Source organism: Silene latifolia, chromosome 2, assembly GCF_048544455.1.
Source record: "Silene latifolia isolate original U9 population chromosome 2, ASM4854445v1, whole genome shotgun sequence".
NCBI lineage: Eukaryota > Viridiplantae > Streptophyta > Magnoliopsida > Caryophyllales > Caryophyllaceae > Silene > Silene latifolia.
Window position 1 is genome coordinate 180,997,730 of NC_133527.1, and position 21,813 is coordinate 181,019,542.

The 21,813-nt window shown below is 37.0% G+C and overlaps 2 protein-coding genes across 5 annotated transcripts; both read left to right on the forward strand.

Moving 5' to 3' along the window:
- Positions 1–10,658: 10,658 nt before the first annotated feature.
- Positions 10,659–16,085, forward strand: LOC141643557 (adenylyl-sulfate kinase 1, chloroplastic-like). 4 transcript variants are annotated; one of them, XM_074452755.1, is made up of 7 exons: positions 10,659–11,182; positions 12,544–12,684; positions 13,683–13,832; positions 13,938–14,056; positions 14,224–14,308; positions 15,331–15,377; positions 15,689–16,085. In XM_074452755.1, exons 1-7 carry the CDS (start codon positions 10,960–10,962, stop codon positions 15,782–15,784), a joined length of 861 nt encoding a protein of 286 aa, XP_074308856.1. In that variant the 5' UTR covers positions 10,659–10,959; the 3' UTR covers positions 15,785–16,085. The 4 variants fall into 4 exon arrangements, with proteins under 4 accessions (XP_074308856.1, XP_074308857.1, XP_074308858.1 ...); XM_074452756.1 differs by having other exon boundaries at positions 10,760–11,182; positions 12,561–12,684; XM_074452757.1 differs by lacking the exon at positions 10,659–11,182 and adding an exon at positions 11,298–11,461.
- A 934-nt stretch (positions 16,086–17,019) lies between these two features.
- On the forward strand, positions 17,020–21,146 carry LOC141643561 (ADP-ribosylation factor-like protein 8b). Its single transcript, XM_074452764.1, has 5 exons — positions 17,020–17,307; positions 19,356–19,470; positions 19,585–19,706; positions 20,240–20,401; positions 20,761–21,146. The coding sequence occupies exons 1-5, from the start codon at positions 17,270–17,272 to the stop codon at positions 20,876–20,878; spliced, it is 555 nt and encodes a 184-aa protein (XP_074308865.1). The 5' UTR covers positions 17,020–17,269; the 3' UTR covers positions 20,879–21,146.
- Positions 21,147–21,813: the final 667 nt, after the last annotated feature.

The window sequence follows — 21,813 nt, forward strand, 5'->3', positions numbered from 1 at the left end:
GAAGAGGACTAAATCCTGAAATGGAACATCTTAAAACATGGTTAAACATAGGCATGTCATCATCAACAAATGTGTTCTAACAAATTCCCCCTTTGATGATGACAAGCCTTATAAAATGAATGTTCCAAAAAGTTCCCCCTCAAATGGTTAGTCCAAAAAATAATCATGAAGGTAGAATTAGGGAGTTAAACTTATGAGGTCACAAATCCTAGAGCAATATCATTAACATACTTAGTCTACCACAAAACAAGAGATTAATCAACAAACAAGTAATAAGAACATGAATTTCCCTTTTCCCCCTCTTGACATCATCAAACCGATAAGAGGCTACCCCGGACACGAATAATCATGCATGAGACGTCACATGAAAGACAACCATAGTTGCATCATAATAACAAGGTCAACACAAAGCAACGGTTTAAACATGAGTTTAAACGCAAAGTTCAACAAGGCTAAACCATAGTTTAATTAGTACACCACCGAATGATAATGAGCGAGGGACGAGAGGTTTAAGGCAAAGACAAGTTTGAGTATGAGCAAATTTAGGGTGTGGAAGTGTTTTTTTTTTTTTTTTTTTTTTTTTTTTTTTTGAATAACGAAGAGGATTTCAAAATGGTTGAGGTTTGACAATGAAGGCTTGAGTTACAGTGACCTCTACTGTTGCATTGAACTTTGTGAAAAGAGAATCATCAACTTCTTGTATTTTGCTTTCATATCATGAAATCTTTTGACAAATTTGATCTCGACCTTTGAGCATAGCAATGATTGCATACACTGTTGCTTTTCTTTCTATTTTGACCTTTGAGCATAGCAACAAATGCATACACTGTTGCTTTCCTTTCTACTTCCCCCAATTTTTCGCCCTACTACTTTCTTCAAGAAATTCATCCTCAATGCTTCTATATGTTTTCCAATAATTACCAGCACTTTGACATTCCTCATATTATCTTCCCATTTCTTTCCACTTTTTTTTTTTTTTTTTTTTTTTTTTCAACCAATTTCTCAATCATCTCTTGATGCATATGTAGAACATGTAATAGTTGGTTCTTTGTTTCACATAGACCTTTGCAACATAAGTGAATTGAATGTGAAAGGGTGAGGTCTTTGGGTATTAAAAATGAAGGATTTTGAGCGATTTGAAGAGTAAGAGACATCTATTTGAAGGTGAGTGAAATGGTTGGTTTTTTTTTTTTTTTTTTTTTTTTTTTTTTTTGGGTTGATTTGAGAGGGGAGGTGTCCTCATTCAATAGGGTAGGTACCATTAAACACAAGACTAGACATGCGGTTGAGTGATTATTAAGCACACACACAGTTTATCGATTACGGACATAACATGGAATGAATAAACTAGAATAAAAGATAGCAAACCCGTTCTAGTCAATCATATGAGGGATTAGTTTAATTCACATAAAAATTACATGCAATTAATTAAGCCAATTTGTAACCTAAGTTTTTCAAATTGTTCTCTTGCAAGTGGTTTAGTAAATATGTCGGCAATTTGATCTTCGGTTTTGCAAAAATAAGTTTAACATGCCCTTTTTCTACATGATCACGAATAAAATGGTGACGAATTTCAATGTGTTTGGTCTTAGAATGTTGAATAGGATTTTTTGATATATTTATCGCACTCGTATTATCACATAAAATGGGAACGGAGTCATAAATAATACCAAAGTCGAGAAGTTGTTGTTTTACCCATAGGAGTTGTGAGCAACAATGAGCGGCACTAACGTATTCACTTTCGGCCGTTGAAAGAGCAACCGTGTTTTGTTTCTTTGAGCCCCATGAGACTAAGCACGGACCTAAGAACGTTGCAATTCCGGATGTACTCTTTCGATCGACGCTACAACCCGCATAGTCCGCATCGGAATATCCTATAAGATCAAAGGGACAATGTAAGGGGTACCACAAATAAAGATCTTGTGTTCCAATCAAATATCGAAGAATGCGTTTAACGGCTTTAAAGTGAGATTCTTTCGGATTTGATTGGAATCTAGCACATAAACAAACACTAAAAAGAATGTCGGGACGACTTGCGGTCAAATAGAGAAGCGATCCAATCATACCTCGATACACCTTTTCGCTAATGCTCTTACCTTTCTCATCCTTGTCCAATTTGGACTTAGATACCATAGGTGTGGAGTGAGGGTTGCCATTGGTCATCCCAAATTTCTTAAGCATCTCTTTAATATACTTTTGTTGATGGATCATGATTCCATCTTTGGATTGCTTGATTTGGAGTCCAAGAAAAAATCCTAACTCACCCATCATACTCATTTCAAATTCCGATTTCATTAGTTCCGAAAAATAAGTATAAAGAATCTCATTTGTTGCTCCAAATATGATGTCATCGACATATACTTGGACAACCAACAGTTCACGGATCGTTGCTTTAGAAACAATGTTTTGTCAATTGAACCTCTTCTAAAACCATTTTCAATGAGAAATTTAGACAATCTATCATACCAACACCTTGGTGCTTGTTTTAAACCATAAAGAGCTTTGTCTAATTTGAAAACATGTTTAGGAAAATCATTGTCTAAAAAGCCCGGTGGTTGCTCTACAAAGACATCCTCTTCCAAATATCCATTTAAAAAGGCGGTTTTGACATCCATTTGGAAAAGCTTGATGCCTTTGTGAGCCGCAAAAGCTATCAATAATCGTATGGCCTCAAGCCTAGCTACCGGTGCATAGGTTTCATCGTAATCAATTCCTTCTTGTTGGTTGTAACCTTGCACCACTAGTCTAGCTTTATTCCTTACGATTTCACCGGAATCATCAAGCTTATTGCGAAAGACCCATCTAGTACCAATGACGGTACGATTAGATGGTCTAGGGACAAGATGCCATACCTCATTTCTTTTAAATTGATTGAGCTCATCTTGCATAGCTAGCATCCAATCGGCATCGGTTAATGCAATCGTTATATTGGCCGGCTCAATTTGAGAAAGAAGTGCGCTATGAGCACAAAAATCATCAAGAGATGCAAAGTTGTTGAGAGAGGCCCTTGTCTTAATACCGGAGTTCAAGTCACTAGTGAGATTCGAGAGTGGATGAGAGCTTTGATGTTTCCATTTTTTAGGAACAAAGGCGCTTTGTTCCCCCTCGAGGCAAGGCAAAGATCTCGTGATCGTTGTCTGTTGATTAGAGGCGGGCTCTGGATTGGTATTTGAGGATTCTTCTGAGGCAACGGTGTCGTGGGGATTACTAGATTCGGAAGTGGAGGCAAAATCGTCGTGTGAACCGTTCTTGAATGGGGTGTGGAATCGAGAGGCAACAGTGTCTCTGTTTGTTCCCCCCGGATTGGTGCTTGCATCGAAGGCAAACGATGTCGTGGATCGTTGCCTAACGTCATTGATTGGAGCCTCCTCATCCTCAAACACAAAGTCTTTTCTCACAAGACCTATCTCAAAATCGTCATCTTCATCATCTTCATCATCTTCTCCATCATTTTGTACCTGTCCAAGAATGCTAGATTCATCAAATATTACATGGACACTTTCTTCAATTAGCATGGTTCGTTTGTTATAAACTTTATAAGCCTTGCTATGGTCGGAATAACCAATAAAAACCGCTTCATCACTACGTGGATCGAATTTTCCCAAGTTGTCTTTACCATTGTTGTGAACAAAACATTTGCTCCCAAAGCATCTAAAATATGATATATTGGGTGTTCTACCACGTAAAATTTCATAGGGTGTTTTATTGATTATGCTTCTTATCATGACTCGATTATGAATATAACAAGCGGTATTTACCGCTTCGGCCCAAAAGTTCTTTGGCAATTTACTACACAATAACATGGTTCTAGCCATACTTTCAAGGGTCCTATTCATTCGTTCGACCACTCCATTTTGTTGTGGTGTTCTAGGAGCCGAAAAATTATGGTCTACACCATTGTCATTACAATAAGCGCTAAATGATGGATTTTCGAATTCGGTTCCATGATCGGTTCTTATGGAAACAAGTTTGAGATCAAGTTTATTTTGAATCTTTTTCAACCAAATTAAAAATTCATCAAATGCCTCACTCTTGGAACTCAAGAAAAGTGCCCAAACAAACCTAGAATAATCATCAACAATGACACACACATAACGACTACCTCCTCTACTTCTAGTTCTCATTGGACCACATAAGTCGATATGCAAAAGTTGTAATGGGCGGAGAGTACTCACGATTCTTTTAGACTTAAATGAACTTCTAACATGTTTACATCTAGCACATTCATCACATACTTTATCAAACTCAAATTTCATGTTAGGAAATCCTTCTACCAAGTCAAGTCTTTTAAGAGTGTGAAGAGTTTTAGCACTAACATGTCCAAACCTTTTGTGCCACAACCAAGGATCATTTTTCATTACACTCATGCATGACATGGTATGACCGGATAACGTGTTTAAGTCGGTTAAGTAAACATCTTTGACACGTCTCCCTTCGAGAATAATTTCATGAGTTGTGGCATCAAATATTCGACACAAATTAGAACTAAATTCCACAATATTACCTTTATCACAAAGTTGAGAAATGCTAAGGAGATTATGTTTCAAACCTTTGACAAGCCGCACATTGTCGACACAAAGTAACGATGACTTACCGACCTTTCCAATGCCTATTATTTCACCTTTCTTGTCGTCGCCAAAAGTTACCTTGCCACCATCATAAGCTTCTAGTGAGAGGAATTGGCTTCTATCTCCCGTCATATGACGAGAACATCCACTATCCAAGTACCAATTGCGGCCGCCTCTCACCAAGCCCTACACAAGATTAGACTTTGAGTTTAGGAACCCAAATAAATTTGGGTCCCTTTTTATCCTTCGCATTTCGCAACAAATCTTTTCTAATCCAAACTTGTTTTACAACCTTAATATTTTTGTTAATGTCATTATGTCTTTTCTTGCAAGCATTGAAGACATGACCGGTTTTACCACAATAGTTGCAAATGATGTACTCGGGAAGACCAACATATTTCCTTCTTCTAAAGTCGGTTTGAGTTGGATCCAGGTTTTCGAGGCAATGATCGGATCGACTGTTCCATTTGAAACCAAGACCGATAGTTTTGTCACATCTCTTGGACTGATTAGTGAGGAAATTTAAGACCTTTTGACTTCCTTCCCAATTCTTAGACACATTCTTAGCCTCAACAAGTTCATTGGTTAAATCATTGACTCTAGTGGTGAGATGTACAATCTTCTCCTTTTCTCTTTTAAGATCATCATTGTTTTCACTTTCAATGGACATTCTTTTCTCAACTATGATGTCACGGGTTTGGTCATTGAGTTTAGACACAAGATAACCCATTTTCTCCTTTGACTCTTCAATTGGTATCAGAGCCTCGTGCTCTTGATCGAGGCTAACCGCCTTAGAGTTTGATTCTTGGGATATGGATTCCTCAAAACACTCCAAGATCCCGGTCTTTACCGGTGAGAATTTTGGGTGGTGGAAGCTCAAAATGGAGCACTATATCAAAAGTATAGATTAACAATGTTGGAAAATCATTGAGGACGGACCTCTTGTTATTGAGGAAACCGACATTATTACGGGTTATACTAAAATCAAGGCCGAAAAAGATTACAATGAAAATGATTTTAAATTGGCCGAAAAGAACTCGAAAGCAATGTCGATTCTTCAACGATGTGTTGGTGAGGCCGAAGTGAGTCGGATTTCTGGATGTCCTACGGCTAAATTAATTTGGGATTCCCTTGTTCTTGCCTATGAAGGGACGTCTCAAGTTAGAAAACACCGTATTGACCTTCTCATGCAACAATATGAGATGTTTCACATGTCAAAGGACGAGTCCATAAATAGTTTTTCATCTCGCTTTTCGTGTATTATAAATGAACTAAAAAGCCTAGGGAGAAATTTCGAGTCCGAGGACATCATTCGAAAAATTCTTCGTAGTCTTACCACTAAATGGCAACCTAAGGTTACCGCCATAGAGGAGGCCAAAGACCTATCCACTCTATCTCTTCATGAACTAATGGGATCACTAATGGCTCACGAGTTCAATCTCGATAAGCATTCTAGTGAGTCCTCAAGGGGAAAGAGTCTTGCTTTAGCATCCTCTTCAATTGATGATGAGGATGAAGAAGAAGAAGAGTTTGCTTTGTTCTCTAGGAACTTAGTTGGAATGGTGAATGGTCATGGACATAAGAAGTTCAACAATAACTACACGAAAAAACGCTTTCCAAAGAAAAGACCCTCCACCACTATTGGATGCTTTAAATGTGGTGACAAATCACATCAAATTAAAGAATGTCCTAAGTGGGATGAGATTAAGTCCAAAGATAAGCGAGATAAGGCTAAAGAGGACTACAAAAACCGAGTCATGTCCGCCATATGGGGAATGTCCGACTCCGAGGACGATGAAATCATCGAGGAGGAATTAGAGGCTAAAATGTGTCTTACAAGTCGTCTCAAGGATAAAGTCTCAAAATCTTCCAAAACCGAGCACCTTAGATGTCTTATGGCTCATCCCGACGATTCCGACTCCGATTCCGACAATGAGGTAAAACTTCTAAAGGCCAAAGCTAGGACTTACTCCAAAGAAAAAGTATGTAAGCTTCTTGACAAACTCTTTGATAAGTGTCGTTCACAAACTGAAAAGTTGGATCTCATGCAAGATGAAATAGAGGAAATTGCTCAAGAAAACTTTCATCTTAAAAGTGAACTTAAGGCAACAGACAGTGCGACTGTTGCCTCTGATGAGGTAAAAAGAGTAAATAAATTGAACAAGGAGTTGTCAAACGAACTAAGGTGTCTTAGGTCGAACCCCAATGATGTTTCTGATCTTGAAAATGTCAATACAACTCTGATTTTACAAATGTCTATGATAACTAAGGAACGTGATGAACTTCTAAATGAACAATCCATATCTAAAGGTGTAATTGATGACTTAGTTGATGAGATAAAAGAACTTAAAACAACAGTGTCTCAGACTGTTGCCTCTGACAATGTCAAGGAAGTGTCAAATGAACTAGTCACTAATTTATCTAAAGAGAATGAATGTCTTAAAGTCAACTTAGATGCCTACAAAAGGGAGATTAGAATGCTTCATGAAAAATTTGTCAAATTTCAAAATGAATCTCCCGAATGTAGCTCATCTAGATCCAAAATTGTTCATTTAGAAAATTGCATTTCTAGTCTTAAGCTTAATGTTCAAGATAAGATGGAAAATCTCATGGAATTGAATGAAAGATTTGTCAAAATGAGATCCAAGTACGAAGAGTCAAAGGAGAAAATGGGTTATCTTGTGTCTAAACTCAATGACCAAACCCGTGACATCATAGTTGAGAAAAGAATGTCCATTGAAAGTGAAAACAATGATGATCTTAAAAGAGAAAAGGAGAAGATTGTACATCTCACCACTAGAGTCAATGATTTAACCAAGGAACTTGTTGAGGCTAAGAATGTGTCTAAGAATTGGGAAGGAAGTCAAAAGGTCTTAAATTTCCTCACTAATCAGTCCAAGAGATGTGACAAAACTATCGGTCTTGGTTTCAAATGGGAGTCAGTCGATCCATTGTTGCCTCGTAAAACCGGATCCAACTCAAACCGACTTTAGAAGAAGGAAATATGTTGGTCTTCCCGAGTACATCATTTGCAACTATTGTGGTAAAACCGGTCATGTCTTCAATGCTTGCAAGAAAAGACATAATGACATTAACAAAAATATTAAGGTTGTAAAACAAGTTTGGATTAGAAAAGATTTGTTGCGAAATGCGAAGGATAAAAAGGGACCCAAATTTATTTGGGTTCCTAAACTCAAAGTCTAATCTTGTGTAGGGCTTGGTGAACTTCAAAGTGTTTACTTCCTTTGCAAAATAATTCTAAGTCTTCCAGTGGCAACAGTCTTCACTACCGTTGCCTTAAGTATTACTTTCTCTTGCCTAGAATCGTTTGATCTATAAGTTGTCCTTATCAATTCTTTCATAGAATCAGTTTGAGGAAACTTGATCTTTGTAAACATTCTAGTTAGAGTCTTAAGTTTCTAGACGGAGTAGTCTTGAAACTTGTGTCGCAACCGGAGTAGGTTGTTGGTCCTTTTATTGTAAGTGTTTAAGTAGTCGGAGTAGATCACTTCACTTATTAATAAAAGAAGATTGGACGTAGGCCCTTAGAGTGTTGACCGAACCAATTCAAAAATATCGTGTTGATCTCTCGTTACTTTTATTTCCGCTGCATTTTTACTACTCGATTGTTAATCCACGTTTTATTTAACAACATCGCCGACATCTTTGTTGCTTTTGGTCGATAGCCTTCTCTTATGAGCTAAGACATACAAGCAGCGATCAGATCAACCGTTGCCTTTATCGCAATCTTCTTAAACATCGTGATACACTCTTAATGAATCAATATTACTTGATGTATCCATTTGTTCTTCACATTATCAATCAACTTGCTTTAATTCAATAAAGACTAAGTTGAAATTTTTAAAATAGTACCTAATTCACCCTCTCCCCCTCTTAGGTACTTGAATCCTAAACTCTTCACTTGTGTAATGATTCAGAATCACTCGTGAACGCTTTTCTCGTTTAAATTTTAAAAAGGGCACTTAATTCACCTTCTCCCCCTCGTAAGTACCGGATCAATAGACTCAACAGTTACCATCTAATTAAAGAAAGAGTCCCATTGCATAAAAAAAAGTCAAGAGTCCCATATAGTGTTTTTGTTAGAGTTTTTTAAAATTTTTATCGGCCCAAGCCAAGCTGGAAATCTTGGGCACTGGCCCAGCCTAGGTAGAGGGGCTGGCTGGGGCTGGGCTAGGAAAAACCGATCCATGGATATGGGCCGGACTAGGCTGGGCCAAGCTGGCCCGCACTATTTAATAGCTCTAGTTGAAGTGGACATGTAGGAGATTTAAAATCCCTTATTTGTATAACAAATGAGTGTGGAGGGAAATGGAAGGGGAGATATTTAGAGGGATCCAATTTCCCTCCTCTAAGCCTAATCAAAATCTCTCCACAATAGACAAGATTTGGAGGAATATTGTATCCAAATAACCACATTTTATTCCCCTCCCTTTCCCTCCACTTTTGCTATCCAAATACACCATAAAAATCTAATCTAAAATCTTGTTTTTACCGGTCGAGTCAACAAGAATTAGAGTGCCCGTTGGGCTTTAAGTTAAGGCCAGGAGAGTGCGAGTTCCCTTTTAACGGTTGAAGAAAGAAATTATTCTTGATAAGTGGTATGCTTAATATCATTAATGCTTTTACGAGCGGTTTACTTGATTAGGTAGTACGTTGTTAAGCGTTAGGATCTAGTAAAGTTACAAACTCGAGATCAACGTGCTATTCTAAGGTACCTAATAAACATTTTCACAACATAAGTTTAGTTCAGATTTTATATGTTCAAAAAAGTTTAACTTTTCCCTCTAAAAAAACCTAGCCTCCATCAATCAAATTTGAGGCTTACATCGACTATTGACCGGTGGTAAGCCCCCAAATAGCTTTATTTATCAATTCTTGGTATGAAACTTTATGAAATAATCAATAAAAGTCTCCCTTTTGGTGATATCTGTTTGTCCGTCTATATTTTCGGAGTTTTTTCAGTCCTTGTCTTTCTAGGTTTGAGTTCTATTGGAAATATAGATAAGAGCGCATTGGTCGTTTTTCATATGGTGAAGATAGATCTGACAAAAGCAACCCGACCCGAAAAGACTGACCCGAGACCCGAAGTGACCCGAACTACATCACCCGAATGTGACCCAAAACCCGAATTGAACCGACCCGACCCGAAAATGACCCGAGCTTTCTTGACCCGTAATTGACCCGACCTGAAAATGACCCGATCCGAAACCAACAAACCCGAAAATGACCCGACAAAATATAACTCTAATTGAACCGAAAAGACTTGAAATGACTATTTTTCAATTATTCATTGACTCGAAAATGACCCGACCCGAAACAACTCGACCCGCTTGACCCGAAACAGACTCGACCAACAAACCCGAAACCCGAAATGACCCGTTCTGGCCCGAATTAACCCGAAATGACCCGACCCGAATTGGACTGACCCGAACCCGACTCGTTGACCCGTTTGCCAAGTCTAGGTGAAGATGCGGAAGATCAGTTTCGCAATGGATCGTTATATGGTATTACATATGTTGTCGATTTGTTGGCTGCACTCGATTTGATCAGATGAAATCGTCTCTCATCTAGGCTCAAGATTCTATTATCCTCTTGTGAAAAGCTGTTTGCAGCTATATGATATAGGATGTGCTTTGCAGCAATTCAAGTTTACAGATCTTTCTTTGAACGAGATTTTATTTTATTTGGTTCTAGCCGAGTTATATCCGGTCAAATTTGACACATGTTGTTGATGTCGTATAAGTATTTATTAATAAATTAATTCCTTCTTTCAAAGAAAAAAAAAACACTTGCACAACAATAAGCTAGTTGAAATTTTGGTCAAATAAGCCAAACTGAAATAACATCCCAAATACAGCTAAATTCACTTTTTACTTTCAAGCACGGTCTCAATATATCCTCACTTTGTTTCTTCTAATTTCTTAGAGATAATCATTTTGTTACAATAAACATTCGTGCAAGGTTATATTGGGTCAAGTCAATTTGGATCTGAGTCAAATTCAGGTCTTAATTTTAGATGTCAAGTCAGATTTAAGTCGGGTTTTTGGAATCGAGTCATTCAGATCGTGTGGGAGGAGCGTGTCAAACGAGACTTACATTTCACATGATGGATTGAATAGAGACATGGGGTATTGATAAATAAATGATTATAAAACCACGATTAACAAGACGCATAATAATTACACACACATGTTTCACCAGAATCTGCGCTGCGCATGTATCACCTCTCGCCAGTGATTCCATCACACACCCTCCTTAATCTCCTCTCACCATTAATTCCCCCACAAATCTCTTCATTAATAATAATAATCAGTTAATCACATCTTCTCACCGTCACCGACACCGACACCGACACCATTCACAAAAAAAAATGGCAGCTCTGAACGTGCTGCCGTCGACCCGGTTGCAAGTTCAGGACGCCCACCATACCTTTTCGGATCTCCGACCCGAATACAACCGCAATGCGGTTCGGTTTCCTCACCCCAAACAACCACCTCTCACCGTCGTTATGGCTTCGCCCCACACCCATAATACGCCGTCGTTTCAATACTCAGATCTTAACCACCTCCCTAACGGTTTTCCTAACGGCCATGGTAATTTGTTTTTTTTGAAATGGTAAATTTTAAAAGTTTGTTTGTTTTTACTGTTAGGTATTTGTTCGTTGACGATTTGACGTTTATATACTTATTATTTGGGTATATTCTAATTAAGAATATAATTTGGTCAATTTAATTGCATCTTTATTTATATTCTTCGTGTTGTTTATTTTGGTCCTCCTTTTCTTTCCTTTGCGTAATTTGGCGAAAGAGAGAATCTGGTTGATCAATTAAACCACGTGTTCAATTTGATTGATGATTGAATTAATCTCTTAGGTATTTTTTTTACTGCATCTTTATCTGTTTTTAATCGTTTTCTGGCGTTTTTTCTCATTCATGTGGATTAATTGTTGGAAAGTTTCAATCTTTGTTACTGATTTTGATTGATATCATTGATGGAAGTTCAATCGAATCTATCATCTTTAATTTCTCTTGTTTAAGATCGTCTTAAGTTTACGAGAAAGTAATTGTAGCATAAAAAGAGACTTTCTTAAGCTTAAGACGGTCTCAAATGAGATTTTGTGATCAATTTCTTACATCCCCCCAAAGAAAATAGGAAAAAGGTTGATCTTTGGGGTGTGGATGTTTTCCCTTTTGGTATTTGATTGCTTCTTATAAATTTTAATGACGAATGTTATGTACCTTCTCTTTTCCACCTTCTCCCTAGCCGTCTCTAATATGGCACTAAAATAGAATATATTTTGCCGAATTGAAATGATAACAACTGAGCAAAATTTATATCTATGAGAGTATAAGAGGAGAAGTTTGGAGAAAACATTCCTCAATTTTGATTATTGGAAACAAAATTTCATAGGATTTTAAAAAGAATTACAGCCATTCAGCTAGAGCCTAGATGCATGGTGGTGCTTTTTATCTTATCTTTATTATTAAGCTTGAGATTATGTGGGTATTATAGTGTTATTGGAATGCCCTACAATTGGCTGTCATTCAGTTTGGTTTATTATTATGTGATGTAGTGTAATACATGGGTCACTTTCTGTTGCTCTACAGTGTATCATATTTTATCGATGAAATATAAACGAATAGAATTCGAATTGTTGCTGTGATCTTAACATTCAGGCTGTAGAAACATGATGTGAGTAGTATATTTCTGTTGATAAGGAAACAGCCGCCTGTGGTTGCGTGCCCCATAAGTCCATAACTGCATTAAATGGTAGTATCAATTGCGCCAATATGAGGTTTTAGTTACAAAGCATAACTGTTGTTATTTTGCTGCAATTTATAAAATTGCTTACTCTGAAGTCAGGTTGAGACTACTGAGAGTAGCTAAATTGCTGAAACACTTTCTTAGCTAGAATGTTGGAGGAACTGACGTAGACTATCCGATTACTGACTAGGTAACTATCTACAACAGATGTCGACAGTTGATAAATCTTCAAACATTGTGTGGCATGAATGTTCGATTGGCAAACCTGAAAGACAACAGCTACTACAACAAAAGGGCTGTGTTATTTGGATAACCGGTCTCAGTGGTTCAGGTTCGACATTGTGTTGCTATCGGATTTTCTTATTTGTGCCTTCTATAGTTCTATATATTCTTCTTTGGGATATTCTCCGGTGTACCCCCGAGTTTTTCGATTTTATGTGTTGTACCCCTACATTTTTGAAATTCTATGGTGCATTGAAAAGTACTCCCTCGATCCTATTATATTGTCCTTGTTTTACTAAAGGTTGTACGCAGTATTTAAGAAGTGATGAAACATGGACAATTAGAAATGGTACAATTTTATATTGCTAGATTAGAAATGGGACAAATTTTTTTGCCACAACCCAAAAAGGAAACATGGACAATTAGTTGGGATGAACTGCGTATATTGATGGCATTTATGCAACATTACTTTTTTGTAAAGTTTTTGGAGATTAGTAAACCCTCAAATGCTCTTTAGCCAGCACTGAGCTGTTCAGGGTCCTATTATCATATAGATTAGCATGAATTTATGTGTTCACTTTTTCTAGTTTTACTTGGTGTTTTCTTCATTTGATTTAAGTCTTTATCAACATTTCATCGTTGATGCTTTAGTTCTGTGATGCTCGGACTTGGATACGAGGATCCGACACGGGTACGGATCCTAGTGTCGGATCCTTGAAATCTCAAAAACAAGGACTCGGATACGAGGATCCAAATTTAAATTTGGACTCGGCTAATTTTTTTTTTTTTTTCTAAAAAAATTGATTATTAGTTAAAAAAATTAAAGAAAAGAAAGGAAAAGTAGTTTCTTCATGTTTAACATGAATGAAGACTTTATTACAGCATTAAATTCATGTCAAGATCACTCCTGATATAGGGATGTTGTACAAAACAGAGGTTAAAAACAAAACACTCTCACATCGATTTCTCATAGAAGGATCCGTCAAGGATCCATGTCCGGATCCGTGTCCGGATCCTGTCCACCGGATCCTCAGGGTCAGGTGAAGAGTCCGAGCATCACAGCTTTAGTTTTCTTTGTCCTTTGCCTGATTGCCGCCTTTATCGCAGGGAAAAGCACAGTAGCTTGTGCATTGAGCCGTAGTTTGCACTCAAGAGGAAAATTAACTTATGTCCTTGATGGCGATAATGTTAGGCATGGGTTAAACAAGGACCTTACGTTTGGACCAGAAGACCGTGCAGAAAATATCAGAAGGGTTGGTATGTGGCTGTTTGACCCTCTAGTACTTTTACCATCACCGTCCTTACATTTTTTTTGGTAAGCAATCCTTCGGTTTTTATAAAATCAATTGGTTGTGTTACCAGGTGAGGTAGCGAAGCTCTTCTCAGATGCTGGTGTCATCTGCATCGCTAGTTTGATATCTCCTTATAGAAGGGATCGTGATGCTTGTCGTGCCCTTTTGCCTAAGGGAGACTTCATTGAGGTAAATTCTTATCCCTTTGAGAAGCCCCGTTCTATTATTGGGAAACTAAATTAGTAAAAAATGATGACGAAAATGATCTCAACAAACTCACATGTTTCTTGCACGTTAAGTCAAGAAGAGTGGACCATACTATTAGTTGAATGATGACATAGCATTCAACTTCACAGGTATTTATGGATGTTCCACTTGAGCTTTGTGAAGCTAGGGACCCAAAGGGCCTGTACAAACTTGCCCGGGCTGGTAAAATTAAAGGTAATTACCCTCATATGTTTCAGTTTTATTGTTTGATATATTAGATAATTGCTTTCTGTTTGTTTGTTTTGTCTTTGTACTTTTGCGAAAGCCGAAGTACTAGATATGTATTACTTATTAGGATAGGTAAAGGTGCTTTGAGGATACTTGAAAATTGGCAGCTTGTTGCTTGTGGCCATTTGGAAACATAAAGCCATATCCTAAGCTGATCTATTATTTAGTGGTTGCTTATTAAATACGGAGTAATATTAAGTAGTGGTTACGTGATGACGGAGGACTTTTAGATTTGGAGGTGGCCGTAAGCCTGTAAGGACCAAGGACTAAATGTTATCAAACTGATCACTTGATGTTACCCTGTAGAATGGGATTGGTGATGGCCACTTTTGGACACTCGCATTTTGGCTCATTGCGTTAGAGTCATACAGATAATAATAACAACAAAGCCTTAATCGTATACTAATTTGGATTGAGTATTGTGAACCACCATCGAAACCATCAAACAAGTAATGTAATAAAGAGAAATCTCAATTTAGATCTCAGTTTTAATGATCTCGGAATGCACTAACACCCACATGGACTCGGACTTGGATTGTAAACGAAACCAAGTGTAGACAATCAAGTTGCTCTATTCTTTGTGCAGAGAATACGTAGTCAATCGTCTTTATAACTTAAAAGTCCAATACAACTTCTTGGGTGATTAGATGAGCTGATGTTGCAAGCTTTCAGTTTGTGCTCTTTAAAAGCTTGAAATCAGCTCATACAAATATGCAATCAAAGGCACAGACTAGCTTATTAAACATTTTTAATTAAGCTAAGTCGTTAATTCGTAGCTGGCTTTATTTTATCAAATTAGGTCTTTGAAACTTGGTCAAATACACTTGAATGGCTAGATTGTTAACTATTCGTATATTAAGTCTGTCCTTGGTACCAAAGTTGACAGAAATCTCTAAGGTTCTGAAATCTGCTGTTTTGTATCGTGATTCTTGTGAAACAATAGTGATACTGATCATGCAAATTTTCAGATTTCACAGGAATAGACGATCCTTACGAGGAGCCACGAAACTGCGAGGTGCAATCTCTTTGCCACTCTATGGTCCTTTAGCTTTTCTGTTAAGCCTTTATTATATGATACCCAGTTTCATATTTTGTTGAGCCATGAGTTTCAATCATGGCTTGATGTTTATAATAACTGGCTCATGCCGTGGGTTTAAAATCCATAAGCATCAAAAATTGTCATCGTGACCCCCTTCGGACCACAATAATACAATACGAAGTAATAATAATACTAAAAGGAAATAACTGATAAAAATACCAAGTTGGTCCCATATGATATAATTTTTGGTTGGATCCGGAATTGTTGATAGAGTGCTAATTTTGCAGGTAGTCTTGCAACATAAGGAAGAGATATCCCCATGCGAAATGGCTGAAACTGTAGTCTCTTATTTGGAAGATCATGGATATTTGCAGGCTGAATAGCACACCAAAGCCTATGTATCCACCCATAGCCAGAATAATCTTGATTACCCTTAACTGGAAACCGCTCGTTTCTAGCCCGTGTACTGTGTTCTGGTGTGTAATAGCTGGGAATCGCCCGTCTCTGAGCTTTTCCCATGTAACTTATTCTAGTTTTTAGTAGCTGTGTATCAATGTGGTTTGTCCGAGTAAATTATTCTCTCTGTAGTTTCATACTATATGCCACTAGAATCAAGTGTCCATCCATACCTTATACTTTGTTAATTTACTTTACTGAGCTAGAAATAAAGAGTTCATTGATCAACATATGTTTTTGACTAGCGCGCGCATCTACCATGAAAATAAGGAAGAACAATTTCGTTCTGGTTCTCCTCGGTTTGAACCTAGATGTTCCCTTCGTCTCAACTTTTGATCAATTATTTTTCATTTTACTATCTGCGGAAAGTAGTTAATCAAAGTTAAACAAATGATTGAAATGAAAATCCGTCTCAAGCGGTACAAAAATGTCTCATCTTCCAGAAGCCGACCAAGGTAATTTGCTAATGCCAATTTGCCAGATCACCAAATTAAGTGTACATGGTATGGCCAGATAAACAAGGCTGTCTGACATGTGACAGTTGTTGCAATTACACACTTTTTCAATTAAGCGCGTGTAAATTATTTCCCACTTAAAATAGTGTCTTTATCCACACTCAACGCGCTTGTGTTTCACGACTACTATATGCGACTTTGCGAGTACGAAGCTACTTTTAGTTATCTATAATTGTCCTCCCACAATAATTGAGAGCACGATTGTTTCGGGTCTCTTTTATTTCAACCTCGACATCATGCTCTTCTACCTTTTTTTCTTGTTTGGTTTCCTTAAAAATTACGGGTAAGTTTTGCTGTAACGGTATCAAGTTTATAAAATTTTATAATCCTATTTTCTTTTTAACATTTTAAAATCGGTTTTAAGAGCTTTCATAATGATCGTCACAAGTAAAAATATGTGACAAACTAATTTAATTCTTTTTTATCAAATAATTTATTCTCCTAACCAAATTCTAATCCTATAACCATTCCATAAAAATTCAATAGTCCTATAACAACTCCATTTAGGCTTGATAAGATTGAGTTGTTAACATGTCGAACACAGACAATCCTACCATTACTGAAAGACAACAAATTTAAAATTAGTAAACCACCGTAACAAAATTTGAATCTATATAATCTCGACAAATCTTTCCCAAGTTATTCTTATACTTTAAAAGCTTGACTCTTAAATCGACTCGAGTCACCCAAACCGAATCCGACTCGAATAATAATTCTCCCACAAGGGGAGCGTAAAAAGGCAAAGGAGGAGGGTCAAAATTGCAGAAAAAAGGAAGACAAATAAAAAGACAAAGGTGTATTGTCCAAAGAAGATATTATTTGACCGCAAAAATCCATAGATCTCTCAATTTCCTTCATCTTCTCTCTCACCTCACCTTTGGTTTTCATTCAGAAGCCATGGGTATTTGGGACGCCTTCCTCAATTGGCTTCGAAGGTTTTCTTCTTCTTCTTTTTCTTTTTCTCTTTTATTTTCTGCTTTTCTTTTTTAATTTGATTTCTGAATTTTATGTTTTTTTATTTTCTGCTGAAAGTTGATTGATTACTTTTTTTTCGAACCTGAGACCTATTGTCCACGATAGTTTATCACTAGGCTAAGACCGCTTCGGTTGTTGTAAGTTTGATGATAACGGCATTGTTGTGGCCTATGAGATATGGATAGATAGATAATTGAGGTTTGGATTTTCAAAATTTCAAGTTTTTTAGCTGGTTTATTGAAGAAGTAGTAGAAAAGTCGTCGAGATGTAGTGTTGCTTTGAATTTTAAGCATTCGATCATCGAAACGATGTCTAGCCGTTTTGAATTCTAAATTGGGATTGAATTTTGATTTGGGTGATTACAGTAATGGAGAAATATAGCATAACCAGCTATGGTTTAGCTGATATGCAGCTGCGAAAGGAAGGATTGACATTTGACAGGCGTAATTGATTTTTTAAATGGCTGAAAGACAATTTGCTTAGCATTGTTTTACTTCAAATTCGTAAATTTGAAACTTTTTCTTGATTTTTTTGTCAAATAACCCTAATTTGTCACCATCATCGTTCAAGTTGACTTCAGGAGATAAATTCATCGGTTTTGTTTCATGTTGTCCTAGCCTCCTAGCGGTTTATCTCCGACAAATTCTAGCTGTTTTGATGAATTAACCTATGCTCCATGACCACTACTTGAATTCTTTGGACAAATTCTAGCTGTTTTGATGAATTAGTTTAGTTTCTGTTTATTTTTGCTTGTATAACAAAATACAATTAACAGCATAAAATTGCATTAACTTGCGTTGTTCCGGACAATCCAAATCTTAACTCCATTTTCTATCTTCCTCCAACTTTATGAAATACTGCAGACATCGGATTTTTTTTAGTTTTCTCTCTCTGAAAATCAAAATTTTAATCGAGCCCTTTTCTATTTTTCTAGTAAGCACAATGTTGAAATGAAACAGTTGTTTCAGAAGAACAACTATTTGTTTTCAACTTCCTTCACTATATGTCTTTCGTAGGGAGGCTTGTTTGTTCTTATAAACCTGCCTACTGCTTATTTTGGATTTCTTGATTTAGTATAGACGATGGAGGTAGCTGTATGTCTGTTATCTTATCTGTTAAGACTTGATTATACTTTGATTTGCTGCAACATGTAATGGATGATAGCTTCACAATCCTGCCCAAGGTAGAGGCTTTTGGTTGTCTATGTGATATTGTCGGTAAAAAGTCACAAACTAGCGTATTGTTGTGCTATGTATGGATCCTTCATGTTCTCATGCAGTGTAGTACTCTGTCCATCTTGTTTATATTATTCGTGTTTGACTTTGGTAATCAAACGATTTGAACTTTGACCCATACTTATCTCACAATATACAATTAAAATTCTAATAATTTATTTTTTCCTGATAAACACTACTACAACAAGATGACCTATGATGAAAATAGCGTCAAAAACATCAACGAACTATTGCTAGTTCACAATATTAAGAAGCGCAACCAGTTTAGTAAACCATTATGTGTTATTCCATAATAATTGAGAGAGTTAATGACTAGTTATTTTGTGGCTCTATTGGAAAGGGAAACAATTGTTTTGATAAAACACATGAAATTTTCATCTTGGGTCATTCGGAAACAGCCTCTTTGTGTTGCTAACACAAGGGTAAGGCTGCGTACATCCGACCCCCCCTTACCCCTTACCCCGCAATTTGCGGGAGCCATTGAGGCATTGGGGTAATGTTGTTGTATGATTTGTATCTCTACATATACTTTGAGATTTTAAAGGTCAAAGTGGACGTTGGTTAAGCCCCAAATTCAATGGTGACGGTAAAGTTATGAATGATGGAGGTAGTACTAGCAGCATTTCAGCAATAGCCTACAGTTCTGAGCTTTATATAGCAGACAATTATCTAGCCTGTAGGAAGGTGTAAAATAACAGTTTAGACTTCGCTTGCTTCACACTTCATAGTACTGTTAGAAATATGAATTCACCATATTGATTACTTCACTGCAGCCTCTTTTTCAAGCAAGAAATGGAGCTTTCATTGATTGGACTGCAGAATGCTGGAAAGACTTCTCTTGTAAATGTTGTAGCGACTGGAGGATATAGTGAAGATATGATCCCAACTGTAAGTTCTACTTTCATCTGATATGAAGCTCGTGTAACACTGTAACCACGGGCTCATTTCATACTGAGTGTTATTTACAAAGCTAATTGCATTATGCTTGCATTTGTTTGCCAGGTGGGATTTAATATGAAGAAGGTGACCAAAGGGAATGTTACAATCAAATTGTGGGATCTTGGGGGCCAACCAAGATTCCGTAGTATGTGGGAGAGATATTGTCGTGCTGTTTCTGCTATAGTGTATGATTCTTTTCTCTTTCCCACCACGCATTTCTTTCTGCTTTTGTCACACATGCTTTTACGTATGCGTGCACACACATTATTGAGTCCAAGTCAGAAATTTTAAGTTTGCTAGCTATCAGTTAGGATGATTAGAATCAGTTAATCATGTAACTGTAACCGGACTACTAAGATGGTCAGATTTTGCAGAAACAGTGGCACTTAAAATTGATTACATCACAAAATGCTTAGCGTGTAATAAATAAATTTGAGATATGACATACTCTATGAAAACTGAAAAGTCTGAACATTTTTGATAAGCTGTTTGGTTTAACTATAATACGGAAGTCGTGATGCTTAAAAATTAAAATATGACAGTCATATGAGACGGTCTTACATGTGACTTGTGACTGAGGCAAAGTAGTATGAACACATTAACCCTATAATCAAATGAGAAATATACAAGGATTTGGGTTAGTCTCACATAGTCACATGTGAGACCGTCTCATAAAAAACTCATGATAAAACACTGATCTTTGGTAAAATATTTGCAGTTATGTTGTTGATGCTGCCGATCATGATAACATTAGCATCTCAAGAAGTGAACTCCATGACCTGCTTAGCAAACCCTCACTGAATGGCATCCCATTGCTGGTGCTCGGAAACAAAATTGACAAGGCTGGAGCTCTGTCCAAAGATGCCCTTACAGACCAAATGTAAGTCGTTACACAATGTCAGGTTTTAGCTTCTGTTTGGAAGGGGCTTGGCCCAGCTTGCTTTCATGTTCATAATTCATATACGATCACTTGGCAGTTGGCACCCCTATATCCAATGGTTGAGTGGAAAAATATTTCAAACCTGAGATCGAGGGTTCAAAACCGTACCCTTGTGTATATGTTTTTTTTGCAATATCTGCCACTGATCTCGAACTTATGTCAGACTTTATATATGTGAGCCGCTAGAATCTCAATAGTTATGAATCTTGTGATCTTGTTTATGTTTATAAGTTGTAGCCCTGAGATTTCTCCCATTGTGAATATCCATATTTACCGCTTTAACTGCTGAACTTGTGCAGGGATCTGAAATCAATTACCGACAGAGAGGTATGCTGCTATATGATTTCCTGCAAGAACTCTACAAACATTGATGCAGTCATTGAATGGCTTGTGAAGCATTCTAAATCGAAGAGCTAAACTGGAGGTTTATTGGCCATATTCTTATGTTTATGGTTGCTCCGAATTTGTGCAAATGAAGTACTCTTGTATTTGTTATTGCTAAACTTGGAAGTCTGTGTGTTGATATCTCTCTTATATAGAGCTTTATTTATAGTGTTTTGTTATTGATCGTTACCCTGTTTCTGAATCAAGAGGACTTGTTCTTCGGGTTTGTTCTTCTTTTTCGCTCAACGTTTTGTAAACCAGTCGTGCGTCTTTATTACCATCAGAAATGTGCTTTGATGTATTTACAGGGGAAGCTAAAAGCTTTAGATTTTATTTCAACTTCACTTAATTCAGTTTAGTTCGGTTAATGTCACACACTCGCACTCACATATCTCTGGCTCTTGTTCAAATAGTGTGCTATTGATGATGTTGAATATACGGTATGTTCATTTACATCCGAAATCCGACTCAGTTGACCTGTTTACCGAGTCTACTAGGTTACTAATTAATTAGATGTCATAGGTTTTGAGCATGGTAAGATTCGTAACCAGAGAATGATCAACTATGCTAGGTAAAAATGTTAAATTGTACATCATCAGAGAATTATTTATTTATTTAGCCGTTTCTTCAAACAAAGCCGTCAGCCGAAATGACGACTCCGTCGTAAAGTCGCGAAGCGCTGTAACTATCCGAAACATTTTGGATATATGACTGGAATTGACATTGAACATCCAAAACTTTGGCTCGGTCATTGAATATCCCAAACATTAACATTTTTTTTTTTTTTTTTTTTTTTTTAACTAGATTGATCCTCTAAGTTAAGACCAACCTATCTCATCCTTTCGAATGATAGAGGTAAATTGAAGCCACCGGCTTTCAAACCACCTCGAAAGAGTTGGACATGAATGTCCAATAGAAGCCATAAAGTCGGCAACTTTGTTGGCTTCACGAAAGTTATGTTTAATTAT